Below are 22310 nucleotides of genomic sequence, written 5' to 3'. Positions count from 1 at the left end.
GGGATGCAATAAATAGAAAACGTCAAAACAAAACGTTATCCGCGTTGTAGTTTAAGAATGGAAAACTGCTGAAGTGACAAAAAAGTAAAATAAGCTACTGTCCAAATGCTTTGGAGGATTGTATGTGCTGTGCAAGCCCCATATTACAGTTCAAAGTTCCATGTGAAAGCTGCACTTGGACCTGTTGGACGCGTCTGGCCGCGGGGCAAAACAGCAGCGGCTCAAGTGTCTCTAAGCGACATAAAAATAGCATTAGTGGTCACGCTGCAGGGAGGGCCCGTGCCCAGTATCACAGCAGGGAGACTGCTGACGGGCAAACAGTGGGCATTATCAGACACATCTGCGTGTCTCTGTCTGAGCACTGCGAGGGGTGAGCCGAGGCTATGTCCCGGAGCAGCTTCGTCTTCACCCCCACGGCCCTGCGCTCTATGGCCGTGGACGCGGAGATGTTGGAGCGGCAGAGCCACAGCAGGAACACGGCGACCTACAGGGGCTACATGCTAAAGAAGGAGGCGCGGGACAGGGCCGCTCTGAGGCCCCGCGCGGCAGTCCCAGCATCACCGCCCGTGTGCCATGACGCCGTGGTCCACAACGCGCTGTACACGGGGGACGTGGAGGTGCTGCAGCAGCTCTTCCCCAGAGGGGCCCGGGTCAGCATGCTGATCGAGCCGCAGGGAGGAGACATGCGCTGGCTGGCCGAGGGAGACGGTGAGCGATTGACTAAAGGCTTGACTAAAGGTTGATGGTTCGAATCCTGGGACGTTTATGCTGTTGCTGTGTCTTTGAGCAGAACACCTGGAGTGGTGTTTTCAGTCAGCCCCAGTTGATAAAGTACCAACAGCGTGAGAGAATAATGACTTAGACTTTTAACAACAGAATAAGTCTAGTGGCCTAACCCAGGGATCCCAAACCTTTCAGGCCAGTACCCCAATGTAACCATGCAACCAACTTTGGACCACCACAGTAAAAGGAAATAGAAATCTGTAATCATTTAAAGTTGTATACCTGTTAAAACTAGGTTCATTTGTATCTATTTTAGTAGTTTTGTTATCTGACCCAATTTCACTAAAACACATCATTTTGAACACATGTGAACATCTAAATCATCTCATGACCCCCTGCTCATGTTTTGCGACCCCCAATTTGGGAACCACTGGCCTAACCAATGCGTTAGCCACATATCCAGGGCTAGAATGTAAAGAGGCAATCCACTCTCACATACGTGTTAAACACACACATTGATCCTCAAAGTCAAGAGAAACTACCAGTTTCACAAAGCTGTCAAACTGTTTCACAGTTGCAGAAGTTTGACCTATTATTTTTCACTAGAGTCACGTGAACTTCCTGTGACATTGAAAAACTAAATGTCTGACTCCATAAATAGGTGCCTCTGGAGCATACTTCTGGCTGCCAATACACATAAATGGATGACACAAACTGAACCAACAGTTAAGGACTGGACCGATGTTGTAACGGCATTTGGGAAACTGACAAAATGACATCCGGACTCAATTAAAAAATTGACCTATTTAACAGACTTTGGACAAATTAGACCATTTATGAGACATGTAATCCCTCATTTGTTGACACTGTTTTGGACGTCAAGACGTTTCTTGACTTCCATCAGGATGTTTTTTCAATCTGATGGTAATTATTAGAGCAGTTTGCTAATTTGAGCACACTACGGTGACTACTTTTGAAAACTTTTCTACACACAAAAAAACCCACACTAAACTGTGATGGTTTAGTTTTCTTCTTCTAATACTTTTGGATATATGTTGTAAGGTGTGTTATATATGTGTTATATATGTTGTAAGGTGTGTTATATATGTGTTATATATGTTGTAAGGCTGTTGCCCCCTACAGATCATGGTTAGGTTAACAAGAAGCATGTGACTTACAGGGTTGCAAAACCCAACACATAATACTGTATGGGATATTTAGTCAATTAAAAACAACAAATAAGAATATTTCTATTAAGATCCTTCATCATGCAAGTACATTTTGCACTAGGTTACTTTCTGGTGGAAGCTGATGTTTTTTCTAAAAAGTAATAATGAAATTCACCGTTAAACAGCTAATTAAAGCTATAAATATATATATTTATAGATTTGATAGATTTAGTTATATATATATATATATATATATATATATATATATATATATATATATTTATTTATATATATAGATGTATATATATATATATATATATATTTATATATATAGATGTATATATATATATATATATATATATATATATATATATGTATATAAATAAATCTATCAAATCTATAAAATATTACTAAATTTGCATCACATTTTAGCTAAAGCCAATTATTTTGGTAGTAGCCTATTTATTTAATATTGTACCTTTAGTACTCTTTCTGCCACTGAACGTTTCTTTAGGCTGTGTCTGAAAGAAACAACATAGGCTATTAGAAATATGTCTGAACAAAGAAACTCACAAACCACACACTAAATAAATGTTACAAAGAAAAAAACTATGCAAAAATGAACATTTACTTATGTTCCAGTTTAAAATACAATTTTAGTTAAAGCTTATCAGCCAGTTACAGATGTGGTTTTAGGATGTTATCCGAATGCTTTTTTCTCCTGAATGGACACAGATCTCACCTCAGTACCTACAGAGGGATGTCACGATGTAAAATTAGAGTACTGGTTATTATGAGAAAAAACACCACGATTTAACAATTATTCTCGATTACATGACCAAACAACAGTGAAATCTTTCTTTTTCTTTCATTCACAATGTATTCTCACGTTATTCCTCAAGTTTGTGACCAGTTTTACTAAATTGAACTTTCGGAATAACAAAATAAAGTTAATGTGCGGCTGGGGAAGAATGTCTCGGACATGACTATCAACACAGGAGCTCCACAGGGCTGTGCACTTTCTCCCCTGCTCTTCTCCCTGTACACAAACTGCTGCACCTCCAGCCACGACTCAGTCAAACTAATCAAGTTTGCGGACGACTCCACCCTCATCGGGACGGAGATGAGTCTGTCTACAGGAGGGAGGTGGATCGGCTGGTGTTCCACGCCCAGAAGGGAGTGGAGATGATCGTGGACTTCAGGAAAGTCACAGCCCCCCTCACCATCTTAGACTCCCCCATCTCCACTGTGGACTCCCTCCGCTTTCTCTCCACCACCATCACCCGGGATCTTAAGTGGGGGCCCACCATCAGCTCCCTCACCAGGAAGGCGATAGTGATGATGATGGTGCAGTTCTACACGGCCATCATGGAGTCCATCCTCACCTCCTCCATCACCGTGTGGTACGCTGGAGCCACAGCCAGGGACAAACAGAGACTACAGCGCATTGTGCCCTCTGCTGAGAAGGTGATCGGCCGCAAACTCCCATCTCTGCAGGACCTGCACGTTTCCAGGCCTCTGGGATGTGCAGGTCGGATCACAGCCGACCCTTCTCACCCTGGACATGGACTATTTGAGCCACTCCCCCTTAGGCAGGAGGCCACTCCCCTCAGGCAGGAGGCTGCGGGCCATTTGGACCAGAACCTCCCATCATAAGAACAGTTCCTTTCCCTCTGCCGTTGAACTCATGGACACTGCCTAAGCACCTTGCACTCACTGCGCTGTTCACTTCTATTGAACTACACAACTTTAAATTTAATTTTATTATGTACATATCATGCCGTTTTTGTATAAAGTGTTCAATGTTTGTTGTTTGTGTTGCACCGAACCACAAGGACAAGTTCCTATGTTTGTGAATTTTTGTTCATCGACAAAAGGCAACAAACCCTTTTCTGATTCTGATTCTGAAAACCAGCCTGATTAAAAAAGTCATTTACATTTCAATGTATTTTCCGGATTAAAGATCGAATAAAAGATCTTGAAGTTTACTCACGTCGTAGCCTAAATAGGATAAAATCCTCTCTGTAATTTGTCAACAAAATGAAGAGCTCCATCAATTTTTCAGATTTATACTATGTCCCAAATATGCAACATTCTGGCCAATTTTGCATTATACAATTACGTTTTTGTCCCATTCACCTACAGTGTCTCACCTGAAAGAATACATTTTCTTCTTTAGACAAAATTCCTGCAGCATTCAAAATATGATAACTTGTAACTGTAATTTAAAAATGACTATTACAAAACCAGCGTGTGTTATTGAAGGCACTGGACCATGGACTCTGCACTTGTGAGGTTTGTTGTGTCAGCCAAAATATCAAATATCAGCCCTGAAATAGCCCCGCTCCCACAAACAGCCCACACAAGACTTCTTTTCTGGAGAGGGAACATGGCTTTCGTTGCCCCCAAAATCAAGTGCCGCAAACAAAAGAAGTATCGTGTGGACGTCATCGCCACGGCCAAAGCGTCGGGCTGCGTGCTGCAATTCTGGAACTCTCTTCTGGTGGGAGACGAGATCACCCTCGTCAGTATTATGGATTATGAAGAGTATGAATACCTCATCGATGCAGTATATGACACCAGCGACATCGAGGAGTGGAAGAACTACAGGTTCAACTATAGGAACCTAAGTACGTGTCACCATACTCTCTTTACCTCATGTGTATTGGTCTGATGGATATGTACAAAAGGAAGTTCAACTAATAGAATACTTGTCAATGTACATAATTACTACTGGATATTATACAATTGTGCAGTCTACACTTTCTGAATTTATAATAGTGTTGATGTAGTCGATGCTGTTCATGTGATCAGATGGGAGATGTTTGAATAAAGTAGTTCAAAGAGATTTTAGCCATGTTCTGAAAGTTTACAAAAGGTAATTCAAATATCCCAATCAAAACATCAAAGCTTTAAATATACTTCGAGTTCTAACTCACACAAGTTGCTACAAGTAAACATGTTTTATAAATATAATGGTTCTATATTTGAGAGTGTAAACTGTTGTGTTTCAGGACTGTGGTCACTGACATATGAGCAGGAGCTGACCACTCCTCTACACATCACTGCATCACGGGGCTTCTCTGAGTGTCTGCGCCTGCTCCTGCAGAGAGGGGCCGATGTGGAGCTGGCCCCTGGAGGCAGCACAGCCCTGCACGAGGCCTGTGAGGACTGTCAACCCGAGTGCACCAAGCTACTGCTGCTACATGGCGCTAACGCTAATGCTGTGTCTGAGGAGGGGCTGATGCCTCTGCACCGCTGCACTCAGCCCGAGTCTGTGGAGTAAGTAGGATCATAACATTGATCTAAACCCAAACCTGTGTGTAGTACAAGTACAAAGTACAAACATAAAGAGGAAAAGGAAGGCATTTGGGTTACTATATAGACTGCTTCAGCAGTCACTTTTATATACATCTAATCTAACAACTAACCGGTGACCGGTGGCTGAGTGGATAAGGTGTCAGCGCACATGCCAGGCTCCATATGCCAGGCACATTTGAGCCCCTTGAAAATGTAGGAGGCTGAATATTAGTATAAACATAGGTGAATGACACCGTTTTCCCTGAAGGAACTGTCAGCATGTCTGCTGCATAACAATGAGATCATTATCTACTTTAATAATCACATAATAGATGCCCCATGTAATCTTCCTCAAGGTCACAACCTCACCACACCCAAAACACTACAGCAGCAGTCATATGTGTTAGTTTGGTTATGTAAACAATATCAATCACAGCACAGAAGCTGTATACAGTATTATTGGACTCAATTTGACCGTTATAGAACATCCAAAGTGCTGTACCACTTCAGTGGATTTGATCCTTATGTTCACTCGCATCTTTTCAGATGCTTCTGTAAATACTTCCCATAACAGCCTCTAATTGTGCCACATGTTTCTCGACTAATTGTGTGTGCAGATGTGCCAAGTACCTCCTCCAGTACGGAGCAGCAATCAACGGGCGCACTATAGACGAAGACGACACCCCCCTGCACACAGCCGCCAGGAACGGGCTCCCAGAGCACGTGGACCTGTACCTACGCTACGGGGCCCAGGTGGACCGGCCCAACAACGAGGGGCTCACTGCACTCAACGTGGCCTGTGCCCAGCCTCAGGAGGCCTCACAGCTGGACCGCTACTTCCATGTGTGCCAGATTCTGTTTGGAGCGGGGGCCAACGTGCAGACCATGGACCAGGACAAGCGTACGCCCCTGCACTTCGCCTGTAAGAACGCCAACCCCGACCTAGTGGAGATGCTGCTAGCCAACGGCGCCTGCGTGAACGACATGGACTACAACGGCGAGGCTCCCATGCACAACATCCTCAAAGTGGTGTGCTACAAGAAGTCCCAACAGCCCGAGAGGGTGGTGCGCGCACTGCTCAACCACGGCTCCATCAGGGTCTGGCCTGGAGCGCTGCCAATGGTATGTCACCGAGCTCGGTGTGGAAGGGGCCATGTCTGTTAAGTATGTTAAGTAATTTACTGTTTTCATTAGAACATAGAACAAGATAAACTAAACAACAACAGAACAACAACAGAAGAGGGAATAAAATAGAAACACAAGCAAAACAAACAAACAAACAAAACAAAGAGAAAAAATAACAGGTAAAAAACACAAGCTGGACCCTGGACAATGTCAGTATTTTTAGACAAAGAACATAATATACACAAAATAATGTGTACTTGTGCAGCAGTTTCCCTTTAAATGCCCTCTGCTGGGAGCAGCGCAAATTGGAGCATTTAAAAAAGAAAATCTAGCAGCATGGATATTTTCAAACATAATCAACATGATAGACAGATGACAGGCGGCTGCAGTGATGCAGTCGCTGCATCAGACTGTTGTGGTGAAGAAGGAGCTGAGTCGAAAGGCAAAGCTCTCGATTTACCGGTCAATCTACATTCTTACCCTCACCTATGGTCATGAGCTTTGGGTAACAACTGAAAGGACAAGGTCGAAGATACAAGTGGTCGAAATGAGTTTCCTCCGCCGGGTGGCTGGGCGCTCCCTTGGGGATAGGGTGAGGAGCTCGGCCACACGGGGGGAGCTCGGAGTAGAGCCGCTGCTCCTCCACGTCTAGAGGAGCCAGCTGAGGTGGCTTGGACATCTGTTCCGGATGCCTCCTGGGCGCCTCCCTCAGGAGGTGTTTCAGGCATGTCCCATCGGGAAGAGGCCCCGGGGAAGACCCAGGACACGTTGAAGGGACCATGTCTCTCGGCTGGCCTGGGAACCCCCCGGAGGAGTTGGAAGAAGTGTCTGGGGAGAGTGAAGTCTAGCAGTCTCTCCTTAGACTGCTGCCCCCACGACCCGGCCCCAGATAAGCAGAAGAAGATGGATGGATGGATTAACATGATGCAGAAGGATAGATGCTTCGTAATGAAGGAAATTCATGTATGAAAACGAGTCTGGTGAAGGTGTCTGGACTTCCAAATGTCTATACATGAGAAAACATCACTAAATAAGGTTAAAGTTGATGAAACAAAACAAATATTCATTGTTTTGATATTTCAAACATTACAATATGGTTAAAACAAAAAAAAACGTGACCTATAAACAAAGTAAATTGTGTATATATTTAAACTGTTACACTGTCATACTGAGAATAGTTTTTATATATGGAAACTTATTTTGTTTATACTCTTAATATAGAGCAAATTTTGGATAAAAGGTATACACGCTCAAACTGAACACAAATGTCACAGTTTCCAGATGGATTGGCTGTGATCTCAAATGGGTCTTACAGCTTGTAGCACACATGTATGAAGGTGCCTCATTTGGCGTAATTATCTGGTGTCACACGTTGAGTAAGCGCCTTGAGACTGCGCCTCACTGTCTCCGCTTTCACGCCTTCAAATCACTCCCATTTTATGACACAACATGAAGTGTTGCACCCGCTGCGGGAAACAGACTACAACTACGACTGAACCCACGTGCACAAGACAAAATCCCGGCTTCCTAATTAGGCAAGTGTTAATAGGAGATTAATTAGCACTAATTGCATAATTTCCAGTTAAACCCCTGGAGGGAAGACCAATCTGTTCATTTCCAAGTGTTTAATTACTTTGTTTCTTCAGTTCTGTGCGTCTCTCTCGCTCTCTCCAACTTAAATGATGATTGCGTTGCTTTGCTGTGTGTTTCCTTTAGGTTATGAAGCATTGTTCTGAATCTCCACGCACAATTGAGGTCCTTCTAAACGCCTACAGTCGCCTCAAAGTCAACTACAAATGGGTGGAAGCTGTGCCCCCTGAAAGTTATCAGGTATTTCAAAATTGGGGGGGGGGGGGGGGGGGGGGGGGGGGGGGGGAATCTAATCGCATCTCATTTTTTTACTGACATATTGTGATAGACATATGTTTTAATAAATCAAAATGTGGTTCACTGGGCACATTTTTGACTGAAACAGTAAGTGCTAAACTAATACAAGAATCACAAGAATTTCAGAACAGTTTGCATGTCACACACATTAAGACCCCCCATGGAGGCAGGACATTTTTCAATCAGTTATTCAAGTTGCAGCTCTGATTTGATTCATTCCCACAAAACGTTTTACTTGAGAATGATAAATAAATCTTTGTTGCTGTGGTTTATAGGCACACAAAGACTTCTACGACTCCGTTTTTGCCTTGGAACAAACCACCAGATCTCTCCAGCACTTGTGCCGGTGTAACATCAGAACATTTCTGGACGGCCGCGTGCACAAAGTCATCCCTAAACTCTGCCTGCCCACTTTCCTCAAGAACTACCTGCTGCTGGACTACAGAGACTATGTCCACTAATGCTATGTGGACAGTACAAGGTGATGTTTGCTGCTGCAACGTGTATTTAATAGAAACAGCTGTTGAATGTATTTATTGTTATCATATTAAAGGGCATTTGACAGGTTTTTATGATTTTCTAATTTTGAATTGATTTAATGTACTATAACTGTTGTAAATATAATTTCTAGTTTCAGTCCAGTCAAGCAGGTATTTGTGAAGAAAAGTCTGTTGAGAATTACAGGAAGTGACATCACACTCATTCTATCTAAAGTTTATGTATAAGTTACCCAAAACAAACGTTTTTGACCCTCTAAACATTAATTTAACAAAATGAAGGTGTTCACGTGCATTATTTTGATTCGTTTAAATAAAACAAATTGTGACGTTGTATTAGTTTTGGCCTGGTGGTTGCTTGGTAATTGTTATGTCATCAATTACAACCAGGAAATAAAATTGGATTATTTTTTTTATTTTTTTTTTAATTGCTATTTTGGCATGAAAAAATATATATATATAATTGTTTTCAAAGTTTTAAATATATTTCTTTTAACAGATTTTTACTTCAATGAGCAGTCCAATCTGTCATAAGCACTTTAATATTAGTTTTAATGCCTGTGTAGAAGTGCAACTGAAAGCTTTTGTTGGGTGTCTAACGTTTCCGCCACAAGAGGGAGCTGCAGACTAAAGCAGTTAAGGCAGGTACTACAAAACATACTTAAGATAAGATAAGATAATCCTTTATTGTCCCACATGGGGAAATTCCATTGATGCAACGCAGGTAGATACAGAGATAGATACAGAAGAAAAGAACAAATAACTTATAGGAAGTTTGAAAAACACTCCCAGTAGAAGATCTCTTATAAAAATCTTAGGATGTCCGCCGGGATAACATACTTTTACTCTTTATTGGCATGTTTTTAATGCTGCACTTTGTAATGTAATAAATTGCTTCCATTTTTGTACAGTTTTGGTTATAAAATAATTTTAATATTAGTGATTTCAAAATAGTGTTTGAACTGTAGGACAGGAATTCCAAATAGTACTTAAAATGTTACTATTTTAAGAAAATAAATATGATAAAACTTAATGAATCGTTACATCTTGTTTTGTGGAGTTTTATATCACTTCAGGAACCTTAATAATGTGGCTAATTATGTTTTGCTGATGATCAAAAAACGTTTTATCGATTAACTTAAGTTTAAACATTTATTTTTCCCAAGTAGATCATCTTATTCTTTGTTTTCTATTCACCTATATTCATTGGTATTTATCTGAAATTATCACAGTAGCCTATATTTGAATTTCACATTTATTATTTGCAAAAACTGAAAAATTTCACTTAAAACCTCAAAGATTATCTCGAAATAATTTCCATAAATGACATCTGTAAAAGGCTGTAACAAAAACACATTTTTGACCAATTGTTTTTGGCAATCAAACTCTTCTTCATCATCTTATAAATGTTTCATTCGATAATTTCCTCCTTTTATTCTCTGCAATTTTTCCTTCATCATATACTCAAATTATACATATAAATCAAACTTTGGTGAGTGTTCGTAATTATTTTCAAAACTAAATCACGCTTTGCGACATTGCCTGCGTAAACGTGCGTAAACGTATGATTATTTTAAAATACAACAGCGCACACGAGTCTATGCTGAATGCAGAAACCAAAGCTGAATGGAGAGGAGTCAGGAGACGACATAATTAACCGTGTGAGGGCCCCGGTGTCATGAGTCCTCCTCGGTGTGAGTGCGCGCGGAGGGATGATCTGGGCCAATGGTCTCACTCGTTTCCGAAAGAGGTGCTCGTCGTTCTTCTGCTGCTCCTGTTATTACGGCCGTCGCGCGGAGTCACTTGCAATTATCAGAATTAGCGTGGCCTGGCCCTTCAGTGCTAATCAGAGTCGGTGGTGATCTGTTTATGTCCTCCTCGTGCAATCAGACGAGCGGCTGGAGAGTGCACGCGCCCCGGACTCAATAGGGCCAATCATCATCAGGCCCCATTGCCGTTTGAAAGGTGAAATAATACGCCATTCAACCTAGGAAGAGAAAGGGTTATATTTTTATGGGTTTGAAACAGAAACCTTTGCCAAAAAATGCTTGGCGAGCTCAAATAAATATTATAGCCCATTTAATGATTTTAAATGAAGTCCTGTTGCTTTAAAGGGGACATGTTACGCAAAATAAGCTTAAATTGCCTTTTAATCTTGTTACAACAGGTTTCCTCATCATTATTGTACTCAAAGTTGTATTTTGTAATCTGTATTGTCCTTCAATGCTCAATTCCTGTTTTCACCTACCCCCTATCCCCGCCCACATCCCTGTACTCAGTTCAGATCATTTACAGAGGCGTATGCTTTTTTCCAGTCACTTAGGGAACTACGTCTTAATCAGATCATGATTTTACATTTTGTTCATCGTTGACTGAAATATTGATCTAAAACGGCTTAATAATGAAACCAGGTTCATCGACATTTTAGGACCACACGGAGTCTTAATTATTCCAATAATAACAAGTAAGTAAAGGGATGTGGAATCAAACAAAATAACATTACAACAAAACATTCATTAAAGGCGTAATGGACAATTTTTTTGGCCCAAATCTGAGTCTCATTTCCTCGTGGCGTGGACGGTGAACGCACCTACAGCTCACCTGCAGCCGCGTCAGGCTCGTCCCCATGAGCAGCACGTTTCCGCGTGTCTAAGCGCATGGATCTATCATAATATAGTTCCCTCAGTGTATGGGACAAAATGAAGACGAGCTGACAGTTCGCGCTGACTCAGAAGAAGACGGAAATCTACGGGAGACGAGAGATATGATGTGATCCGTCGCGCTAATAAACAAACGCACGTGTGTGTTGTATCAGTCCACACGGGGGAGTGGCATGTGCACTTCCGCCCGAGTTCTCAAATTGCCGCCTTTAAAGTTTATTTAGGATATTATGTCCACTTTAAGACAGTTCTAAAATAGTCACATAGCCACCTTAAAAATCAAAACACAAATAACAATCCCCTACTTGCTACACACATTTTCACTAATAGGCGGGGCTTATCAGTTCTGCCATTTTGAACAGGATGTAGATGATCTTGTTTCAATATTTTTTTTAGCTATTTCAGATCAATATTGGAGCAAAGAAAATGTAAAATGATGACTTATGTTATATTCCAATAATAAGTACTTGAAATTACCTGGAGGGGGAAAAGCATAACATGTCTCCTTTAAGCGCGCGCCTTGACTTTGACGTCGCGCGCGCACAAAGTGGTTGACCCCCTCCAGCATCTCTCCCTCTCCGGGGATTAATCGCACCGTGGCACTGGTCCTTTCACGCATTGTTTTAGTTTGAGGAGAACGGGCCAAAAGCGCGTCCAAACATCTGCTTCTTCTCCCTTTTAACTGCTTTCAATAAAAACGGAGAGAGACACACACACACACACACACACACACACACACACACCGTTTTATTTCCCCCCTAAGTAATTACTCTTCATCAATCAAAATTAATAATAGCTGATTGGCTTGGTGTGGTCAACTATTATGGCAGGGGACGGGCTGAGGCAGTCACACCGGTTGTGAAAGTGACCGGGGGAAAAGAGAGAGGAACGGGGAGAGAAAGAGTTCGAGGTGGGGACTTGGGAGTCATTTGAAAGAGAGAGAGAAAGAGAGAAAGAGAGAGAAAGAGAGAGAAAGAGAGAGAAAGAGAGAGAGAGAGAAAGAGAGAGAGAGAGAGAAAGAGAGAGAGAGAGAAAGAGAGAGAGAAAGAGAGAGAGAGAGAGAGAAAGAGAGAGAGAGAGAGAAAGAGAGAAAGAGAGAGAGAGAGAGAAAGAGAGAAGAGAGAGAGAGAGAGAAAGAGAGAAAGAGAGAGAGAGAGAAAGAGAGAGAGAGAGAGAGAGAAAGAGAGAGAAAGAGAGAGGAGAGAGAAAGAAAGAGAGAGAGAGAGAGAGAAAGAGAGAGAGAGAGAGAGAAAGAGAGAGAGAGAGAGAGAGAAAGAGAGAGAGAGAGAGAGAAAGAGAGAGAGAGAGAGAGAAAGAGAGAGAGAGAGAGAGAAAAGAGAGAGAGAGAGAGAGAAAGAGAGAGAGAGGGGGAGAGAGAAAGAGAGAGAGAGAGAGAGAGTGAAGAGAGAGAGAGAGAGAGAGAGAAAGAGAGAGAGAGGGGAGAGAGAGGGGAGGGAGAGGGGAGGGAGAGGGGAGGGAGAGGGGGAGATGGGGGTGCGACCCGTCTATTCGGTCTCCACTGGGAAACCACCGCCTCTCACGACGGCCAAAAAGTCAGCGGCTGAATAAGGAAATGAAGCGTAATTTGAAGAAGATGGATGAGCCCCCAGGGAAACACCCCCTTTTCATTCGCCTTGTACTTCACATGATAAACCAATGACGCTCACTCGACCCTCTCCCCTTCTCCCTCTCCCCTTCTCCCTCTCTCCCTCCCTCTCTCCCTCCCTCTATGAGGACGCACACTGAGGAGGAGTTGTGGCCAGGACGCGCGCGGCTATAGAGCTCAGAGCGGGCTGTTTATGTCTTAGTGTGGGACAAATAAGAGCAAAAGAGTAGCCGCACACACACACAACAAAGCCGGGGGGACTCACTGACAGCCACAGCCGCCGCGGTCCACTCGCCCGGGATGACAGCGCCGAGCAGGACCTACTTTCCGACTCGTTTGACGCACTGAAACTTTTTGCTGCACTTTTCCCCCCTCCTCGTCTGTGCAACTGCAACAACAACAAAAATCAAAAGAAGTCGCCATGCAGAGACCGGGAGGACACGGGACGGCGTTTTCCATCGACTCTCTGATCGGGACGCCCCAGCCCAGGCCGGGACACCTGCTGTACACGGGTTACCCCATGTTCATGCCGTACCGACCGCTCGTGATCCCGCAGGCGCTGTCGCACTCGTCGCTGACCTCCGGGATCCCTCCGCTCGCGCCTCTCGCGTCTTTCGCCGGACGTCTGACCAACACGTTCTGCGCGAGTCTGGGGCAGGCCGGGGTGCCGTCCATGGTGGCGCTGACCACCACCATGCCCAGTTTTTCGGATCCTCCGGACAGTTTCTACCCGCCGCAGGAGCTGCCCGGGCCGCGGTTGAGCGCGGCGGAGCCCGGGGCGAGGAGGCGAGAGGAGAGCCCGCACCGGGACGAGGCGCACGGCCGGGACAAGGGCGCGGAGCTGCTCGGCTTCTCCGACACGTACCAGGCCATTTCAGGTGAGGCTCGACTCCAACCTGCGGAGAGAGGGACAGAGGGGGGAGTTTGCTCTGGAGTGAAGTGGTGTATTTGGTTATAAAGGTTATAAAGCTGCAGTTTGTCACATGAATAAAGACTCAGCTGAATCGAGAATTGTATAGGACTTTTTTTTAGTTTTAAGTTGATTATTCTCTCTTGCAGTTGTTGGGCTGTAAAATACCTACAAGGGATACATATTAAATCATCTTAGTAGTTTCAGTTAGTTCAATAAAAGGCCACATTATCAGAAATATGTCAACTGGGCCAGAAGGCTAAAGTACTGTCATGTGTATCAGTGCAGGAGTGTAACACTGACTGCAGTGTTTACATACTTCTAGATTACTACATGACATCCTTGCTATTTTATGTCACACGTTGATGTTGTTCCAAAGGGGAGGAAGTGATTATTTAATTAAGAGAACATACAGTGACAACTAAGATTCAGGCTATTAAATAAAAGCAACTGTATAAATCATGACATTTGAGCAAAAAAAACAAAAAAAAACACAAACAATAAAATACAAATATAGGCCAAAGAGCTTAAAATGTAACAGGCCTGCATTCTTATATTGAGTTATGTTGTCACGTGTTGCATAACAGTGTTTTATCATTCACAGACCACAAAACACAGTTAAATGGCACCGTTTAGTTTTGTCATTTAGGCCTTTTGAGCAAACTTGAAAAACACTGTCAATGCCTCATAATTATACTTTCAAAATCACACACGTGCTCATGCATCTGTAGTTGTCGTTCTTTTTTTGTATTGCCCCATGCACTGCTGCTCACATAATAATAATAATGTCCCCCTCTGTCCCTGCTCAGGTGAGACCAAACTCTACAGCTCGGACGACGAGAAGCTGGAGCTGAAGTCCGGGGACACGGCGTGCAGCGAGCGCGAGGACAGCTCCGGGGACAGCGAGAACGAGAGCTTCTCCGACGGCAACACGTGCGGCCCGCTGTCCCAGAAGAGCAAGCTGAAGAGCGGCTCCCAGGACGCGCTGCCGGGCAACGGCGGCTCCAACGGCTCCTCCGCGGGGAAGAGCCGGCGCAGGAGGACGGCCTTTACGAGCGAGCAGCTGCTGGAGCTGGAGAAGGAGTTCCACTGTAAAAAGTACTTGTCTCTGACCGAGCGCTCGCAGATCGCGCACGCGCTGAAGCTGAGCGAGGTGCAGGTCAAGATCTGGTTTCAGAACCGCAGAGCCAAGTGGAAACGCATCAAGGCCGGGAACGTGAACAACCGGTCGGGGGAGCCGGTGCGGAACCCGAAAATTGTGGTGCCCATCCCGGTGCACGTGAACAGGTTCGCGGTGAGGAGTCAGCACCAGCAGATAGAGCAGGGCAGCAGGCCGTGAGCTCTGCAGGGGCCCGTGCAGGACACACACGCGCGCGCGCACCGGACTGTCTACTACGAAGCACACGAGGAGAACTGCCAAGCCGGACTCTTTTTGGGAGACACAGCAGCTCCTTTTTATTTATTCTGGTGTAAATATGTGGATAATGTGTATGGGGAAATCCAAATGGGCACTATGTCATGAGACTGTAAAGATTTTTCTAAGTATTTATATGTGGGGCCAAACGTTCTCTTTGGTTCTGTTGTGCATGTTCTGTTCTGTTCGGTTCTGTTTTGTGTTTTTTGCGTATATTTGTTGAGCACATTTGCATGTTTCTCGTTTTGTTCTGGAAGAAAAAGTAAATAATGACCAAATGGGACAAGTGTAAAGTATAATGATCTAATAAATTGCTTTATATAAAATATGTAATTAAAGATTCAGTTATTTTTACGCGTGAAAGACTTTGAATGGAAGCGTGAGTTGTTGAATTATATGTTACAGAAATTATTCCTGTATTTAAAAAACAAAAAAAACTACACTGTGGTTTAATGAATCTTTAAAGTACACGGATATATTGTGATATTTCTGAACGATACAGTGCAAACGGGCCAACAGCTTGTGCGTAATGTCGTGCGTCACGCCTCGTTTTGCGCATTTGTTTTCGCACCTTTTACGGAAACAGTCGCGTCTAGTTGAAATATGCCTTTTAAAGTACGCCTCTGATTGATTTGTCTGTGGCACGTCGCGTTGTGCGTGAGGTGGACTGATGGCTCCTCATTAGACAACACGCAGTAATGAACTTCTCCATCAGCGCAACAGACAGCAGCCATGCGCACAAGACACAATTAGCAACGCATAATACATAATTGTCAATCCAATGGTAAATCAATAACTAAAACCAGATCAATTAAATAGTATGTATACAAACAAATACAAATTATCCACCGATGAAATCTTTTTTTACAGTACTTCTGCTGGACCAACTATGGCAATATCCTTGGACAGTGTTGAATTTCGGATTTCACCACAAATGTATGCCAGGAAAGGGAATAGTTATTGGAGGTTTATACTTCATAACTGTGGCTTCTTTTTGGTTTCTTTGAACATGCTCCAACAAAACCACCTTTGAATAATTTGTAGATCTAAGCTTGGATAAAAGTGATTCTGTTTCCAATGTAGAAGCTCAACACCTGTTTGATGATAAGGTGGAATTCCTCACATATTTTGGTTGCATAAAGTTCCAGTAGCTACAGTTTGAGGAAAAGACTGTATTGTATCTGTTATATGAGAGTTAACAACACTGACAGTGACACGTTTGAATCTGAGCAGTGCAGTAGGATGTGTTCAGAGCTCTGGACTGAGGTGAGGCAGTGAAACATAATTATGTTCTAGAGCCATGACTACAGACAGCAGAGTGAGGCAACGACTCAATGCACCGTGGTTTGAAATGTGTTCTTTATTCTTGACTATTGAAAGGTAATAATGGGATCTCACTTTATTAACATTGATTTTTGTCAATTGGTAAGTGTAGTATATTTTTAAAAGGGGATTTCAATGAGCGTCTCTGGAAAGTGACACGTTGATAACCGCTGTTTTGTTTTGTTCATTTTTTATAGATTGCATTAAGCAATTTGATATGCTTTACTGAATTAAAATAAAAATAAAATGTAGGCTATAAACACACATTTTGACTCATCCAGATTTCACCCATGTATACAACAATATTGTGCCAACATGAAATCTGGATGAGTTACAAGAACTACTGATTAGCTTCTATAACACACAATTGTAAGATAAAGCTATTCTTGAACAGTTTAACAATTGTGTTTAATTAGCTTTCTGAGCACATTTACATAAAAAAAAATGCATAAGCAAGACATTTTCCATAGAAATTTTAGTTTGAAATTTTTGATATTCATATATACAATACAAAGAAAGTGCACAAAGTTCAACTAAATATATAATCCAATGTTTGCCCTGTTCATCACTTTAGGTGTTTCAGTTATGTCCAACTCGAGAAAATAGTTTGATAGAAAAGGAACAAAAAAAAAAACCCAAGAGCAATAAGATGTACGTTTGTAACAGATGATTGAACAACTTCAATTAAGTTTCATAGCCATTTATATAATGTATTTGTCAAAATGTCTTACCGCTAATAAATGTGAAACATCATAGGAATGTTCTATTCTCTTCACTATTTCAGTGTTCAATCTATGATCCAATTAGTTCTCCACAAACTACTCTTAATCCCAAAAATATAGTCATTGTTCCATAAAAAAGAAGAAAAAGAATAATAATTCAGGCTTAGTAACTGCTTAAACTGTGGTTGTTATAAAGTAGTACCACCATTAATACTTTAATTCATACCACTTCATAATAACTACACACCAATTAGCCTTAATAAAGCATGAACAAAGACTTAATTCATAGTGAACAAATAGCTTATTAAGGCTTAGTAACTATATTCATGTGTTCATTAATTCATTAGTGTTGCAGTGTATCGCCTCATAATATTGTTCATTTTACAGCTTGGTCACATTCTCCAGCATGACTTCTCGGGAGGGTCCACTATGCTGGGCTCCTACAGTGATGTATGGGCAGATGCATCAAATCGCACAAGATAAACAAGCGATGAGTTTGATCAGGGCCATCATAGCTTTAATTTGGCTGCCTAATGAGTCCGATCCAGCGGCGGAGATAAGAGTTGTCAGAGGCGCGGTGCTAATGAATTTCTTGCCACTTGTAATCAAGGCTGGCTGTCTGAGGGCCCGTGATTAATGGGGCCCTGGAGGATTCCCTCGGCCCTAGCCTTCATTACAGCTAATGCATTCTCAGGCAAATTAACAGAGAAAAAGCCAACGGGGGAGACGCAGAGAGGAGAGAGTGGTATGGCCGAAAAAAGAGCGTTTATACAAGACAATAGATGGGAATGGGAAGGTGGAGGAGGAGGTTATTAAGGAGAGGCTTGGAGGGGGAAAAGTTGGCAATTTTTTTCCAGGTAAAATAAGTGAGCAAAAACGGCTCAGAAAATGTAAATAATTAGGTTGTAATTCAGCAGGGGTTCCCAAAATGTGGTACCTGGACCACTGATGGTATGCAATGTTTTGATATCGATGTGGATTGTTCAATAAAACAATGATATTACATTTGAAAAATCGGTTTAATTTTGAGTGTAAGAAGTCAACTTTAAAAAAAACATAAACTATACAAATTTATATATAATATTATAATATATATCATAATTCTTATAATTTATATTACAATAATTATTTCATATTTTCAAATTTATTTGGTGGGACAAAACCTGTTGTAAATATAAATGCAATTTCAACAATAAAGTAACAGTTTGGGTAGAAAAATTGAAAGTTTTGTTGAAAATGAAGTATGAATGTTCTAAAACATATTGATGACATCACACTAGGGAGACTCAGATTTCCAACCAGAAGTTTGACAAAACTTACGCAAACACATTTCAAGCTCTTTAAACACAGTCATAAAAAAGGGTGGCATCAAATATAGTTATTGGTCAAATAATAATTTCCGTGACATTAGAGCAGTGTTTACAAAATGGTTGCTAGGTAATAGACGTCCTAGTGAGATGTCATAATTATAAACCTAAAAATGACTATACTGGAATACATGTTTGTAGTTTTATTTTGTTTTCATTTTTATATTAACAGTGTATTAGCAAAATGAGTAGTCCAACCTATGAGCATTTTAAAGGCGTATTATTTCTTTTTTTAAAAAACATATTTCCACTGCACATGCCAAGTAAGGCATTGCAACTATTTATTCAATTGTTTTTTTGGAGTTTTTTGCTCAGAAAAACATACGCTACACTGGGAGCGGGGATCTGACCTTAAACTTGGCCTGGTGATGTCATCTGTCTGTCTCCATGGATATATGTTTATTGCGATACATGTGTAACATTCCAGACAAAGGAATAACATCTCCATGGAGACAAGCAGGTGATGGACCATCCACTTCATAAATAATGGTGCAACTTTGAGGGGCATTTTGAAAGAGCACCAAGTTTGAAAATACTATGGCAACACATGACCTTTTTCCATTTTAAAATACCCCACAGAGTCAATGTAAATGCCTTAATGGTTTCCACTGCAGTTAAATTCTGCACGGCTTCGCACTCAGAGGGGTAAATGTAAATGAGTATGACATGTATGGAGTGGTGGACATGACGGAGCAGAAGGTGATGAATGCAGGTCAGGTCTGGGAGGCCACACTGGATGTAATTACTGCTAAAGAGGGTCAAGAACTCTCTACTAAACCATTATTTTATGAGAAGTCAGTAGCCTATGCATGTTAGTAAGAGCCCGTTATTATCAATGAATGCAGGGTGTTAAATAAGGCAATTGTGTCACCTGTTGGATTAATGATTCAAATCAGCATATCACAATACTGCTCTTTTTTTTAATCTAATTTAAACGCAAATATATTTATTATTGTGTATTAAGAGCTGACAGAAAGTAGGGAAATTATGCCATTTAATCACTTTTATTGTTGTATCCAATTAGAAATGATACATAAAAATGAATAAAGTAAACAAATAAATGTAAGTTAATAGTAACCTAGAATGATTAAAATGTGTAACTCCTCCCATTGATTAGTTTATGTAAAAAATTAGATTAGTTTAAATGTGGGCTTAAATATTTTTAGTGATTCAACTCAAATAGTCAGATTCCACGTCTTAAAAAGTATAATTAAGTGTGTTCCTCATGTCAATAAACAGCCACTTGGAGACCTGTCGCCATCTTGTCCAAACATTTAGATTACAAGCGTGCCTCGCTAAACAAACTGGTGCAGGGGCTCGATGGAATGGAAATATGGATTTAATGTTTGCAAATGGGCCCGTGTCAGGTCTTTGTTGTGCCATCCATCAGCACGGACCCACCTCTGCAATCGGGAGAGGCAATTTGTCTGAGAGGAGGTGGGCGTCCGAGAGCCCTCCTCGTCGGTTAGCAGCACTGCCCTGATGAAATACACAAACATGCAGCAGCCAGAGTGAGAGAGGAGCCCAAACATGGCACCCAAACACGAGTGGCCTGGGTGGAACCGAGCAGACACAGTGCTTATAATATGCAGAGTGGCTAAGTCAAACTATAAGAATGGATGTGCTATGTAAATGAGTGCAGGTAGGTTTGAAGATTAATAGATGCAGAATGACAAGTTGATGAGTAAAAGATAAACAGTTTTGTAAGAGAATAATAATAATAATAATACTATGCTTGGTAAACCGTTTGAATGAGGTTGTAACCAAAAGGTGCACTATGTAACGTTTTGGGTGGAGGGTCCACCACCTACTTGTCTCCATGGAGGTGTAATTGCTATGGCTGCAATGTTGACATTTAGGTGACACAGATTGGCAGTTCAGATCTGTGGAGCGGCAACTACACATACAGTAATAATTCATGTTTAAAGATAATACTATGGCATAAACACAGGTAACAGAATGAAGGCGAGATGGGCCAGTTTAATGCCAGACTGTGGAACATTCCAGACAGCATGGTGGCGTAATGCCCGACCAGCCAAGAATACATACTTCTTCAATACTTTACAAAGATGTGAGTCTGGACAACTGTTTTGTCTCTCTGTGCAGCACAGAACACTCATTCCCAGGCCAGCAGAGAGACATAGTCCCTCCTGCGTGTCCCGGGGCCTCTTCCCCCTGGGACATGCCCGAAACACCTCCCCAGGGAGGCACCCACGAGGCATCCGGAACAGATGCCCGAGCCACCTCAGCTGGCTATTCTCAACATGGAGGAGCAGCGGCTCTTTTCCGAGCTCCTCCTGTGTGACTGAGCCCCTCGCCCTATCTCTAAGGTAGCGAACAAGCCGCCCGTCTGAGGAAACTCAGACTCAGATGAGACTGAAATCATCATCTTTGGCCCACAGAAACAAAGAGAAAGTGTTAGCAGTCACCTCGCAGAGTCTTCACATCTTCCTGAAGATGTGAGACAGGCCTCTACTCAATGTTCAAATCCAAGCTAAAACAGTTTTGTTTAGCTGTGCATATGACTGAAATTTTCCTTGCACTCTTCTCTTTTATATTTTGTGATATCTGTCATGCCTTTGTGATTTCAAGTTTTCCCTTGTTGTGTGATGAACTTTGAATTGCCTTGTGTACAAATTGTGCTCTACAAATAAACTTGTCTTGCCTAGCGCCTGTCGCACCGGTGAAATTAGCATGTGCCAGAAAAGTTACATGATGCACCTTTAATAATAGATGTCTCGTCTCTTGCCAAATTTCCCGAAAAGCCCACCATTTCACAGTGATGGTATTCATGACCTATAATCCTGACCCGACTGTGGCTCGATGTCGGGCCATGTGGAGGGAAGGGGTGGGGGTTTGGGGGGTGTACACAGAGGAGCACCCCACAAAGAAAGAGGAAGGGATGAAGATATGCTCCGACAAGATTAGCAGGAAATCAGAAGTGGATTAGTGCGGCCTGGACTCCTGTGCACACACGCAGCTTTCACTTTTCCCCAACGTGCTGACACTAAGCCTAGATCGCACTGTCTAATCCCCTTTGAGAGACTGCTGGGGGTCCGAGAGCAGGAAGCGGAGGGAGGGTTAATGGACTTACCTTGTAGGGCTTTAGGAGATGCTGCAGGAAGTAGCTGTACCTTTAAAATTAAAATCACTCAAGACAAAATAAGGTAGTTACTGAATGTATCATGAATGTTGTCAACTTTTCTGCAGGACATGTACGGGAAGATGATTCCAGGACAATTTGTTGAATGTCTCCCCACTCTTCACCACAATTCACACTTGCATCTGTTTTGTTCAATTAAAGGAAAATAAAACACATGCATGAGTGGAAAATGCAGGACAATTGTGCATTAAATTGTTCATTTTACACAGAACTAAAAGCAAACAAATCAAAAAAGCATGACAACTATTGAAGAAACAATTTTTAATACATCTCTAGATTGTTATTGTTGAAGATATTGATTTCCTATGTACATTTCACAATGCAATGTATTGGGCTACCCGGTTGTGGTGTTTTGTTTGTGAAATTGTTGTACGGCACAAAAGTGAATAACAAACCTTTATGTAATAAGTTGGTACCACATATCTTGAAATTTCATCCAGTCCA

General features: G+C 42.1%; 2 protein-coding genes and 1 long non-coding RNA gene across 4 annotated transcripts; 2 read left to right on the top strand and 1 right to left on the bottom strand.

Annotated features, from left to right (window-relative positions):
• The first annotated feature begins 280 nt into the window (after positions 1-280).
• asb10 (ankyrin repeat and SOCS box containing 10) lies at positions 281-9679 on the top strand. Of its 2 annotated transcripts, none has more exons than XM_072441700.1 (5): positions 281-708; positions 4907-5174; positions 5810-6314; positions 8034-8147; positions 8480-9679. In XM_072441700.1, the coding sequence occupies exons 1-5, from the start codon at positions 384-386 to the stop codon at positions 8663-8665; spliced, it is 1398 nt and encodes a 465-aa protein (XP_072297801.1). In that variant the 5' UTR covers positions 281-383; the 3' UTR covers positions 8666-9679. The 2 variants fall into 2 exon arrangements, with proteins under 2 accessions (XP_072297801.1, XP_072297800.1); XM_072441699.1 differs by lacking the exon at positions 281-708 and adding an exon at positions 4244-4522.
• A 674-nt stretch (positions 9680-10353) lies between these two features.
• Positions 10354-20337, bottom strand: LOC140356609 (uncharacterized). Its single transcript, XR_011926080.1, has 3 exons — positions 20105-20337; positions 13833-13863; positions 10354-10688 (listed from the first exon to the last, which is right to left on the bottom strand). It is a non-coding gene; the product is annotated as an uncharacterized lncRNA (long non-coding RNA).
• On the top strand, positions 13341-15629 carry gbx1 (gastrulation brain homeobox 1). The gene is made up of 2 exons (XM_072441701.1): positions 13341-13845; positions 14687-15629. Exons 1-2 carry the CDS (start codon positions 13389-13391, stop codon positions 15214-15216), a joined length of 987 nt encoding a protein of 328 aa, XP_072297802.1. The 5' UTR covers positions 13341-13388; the 3' UTR covers positions 15217-15629.
• Positions 20338-22310: the final 1973 nt, after the last annotated feature.

The sequence above is a fragment of the Eucyclogobius newberryi genome, unplaced genomic scaffold, assembly GCF_026437365.1.
Source record: "Eucyclogobius newberryi isolate DKJ021-1_F unplaced genomic scaffold, fEucNew1.0.hap1 SCAF_12, whole genome shotgun sequence".
NCBI lineage: Eukaryota > Metazoa > Chordata > Actinopteri > Gobiiformes > Gobiidae > Eucyclogobius > Eucyclogobius newberryi.
The sequence above is the reverse complement of the archived record's forward strand: the minus strand, read 5'-3'. Positions and strand labels throughout refer to the sequence as shown.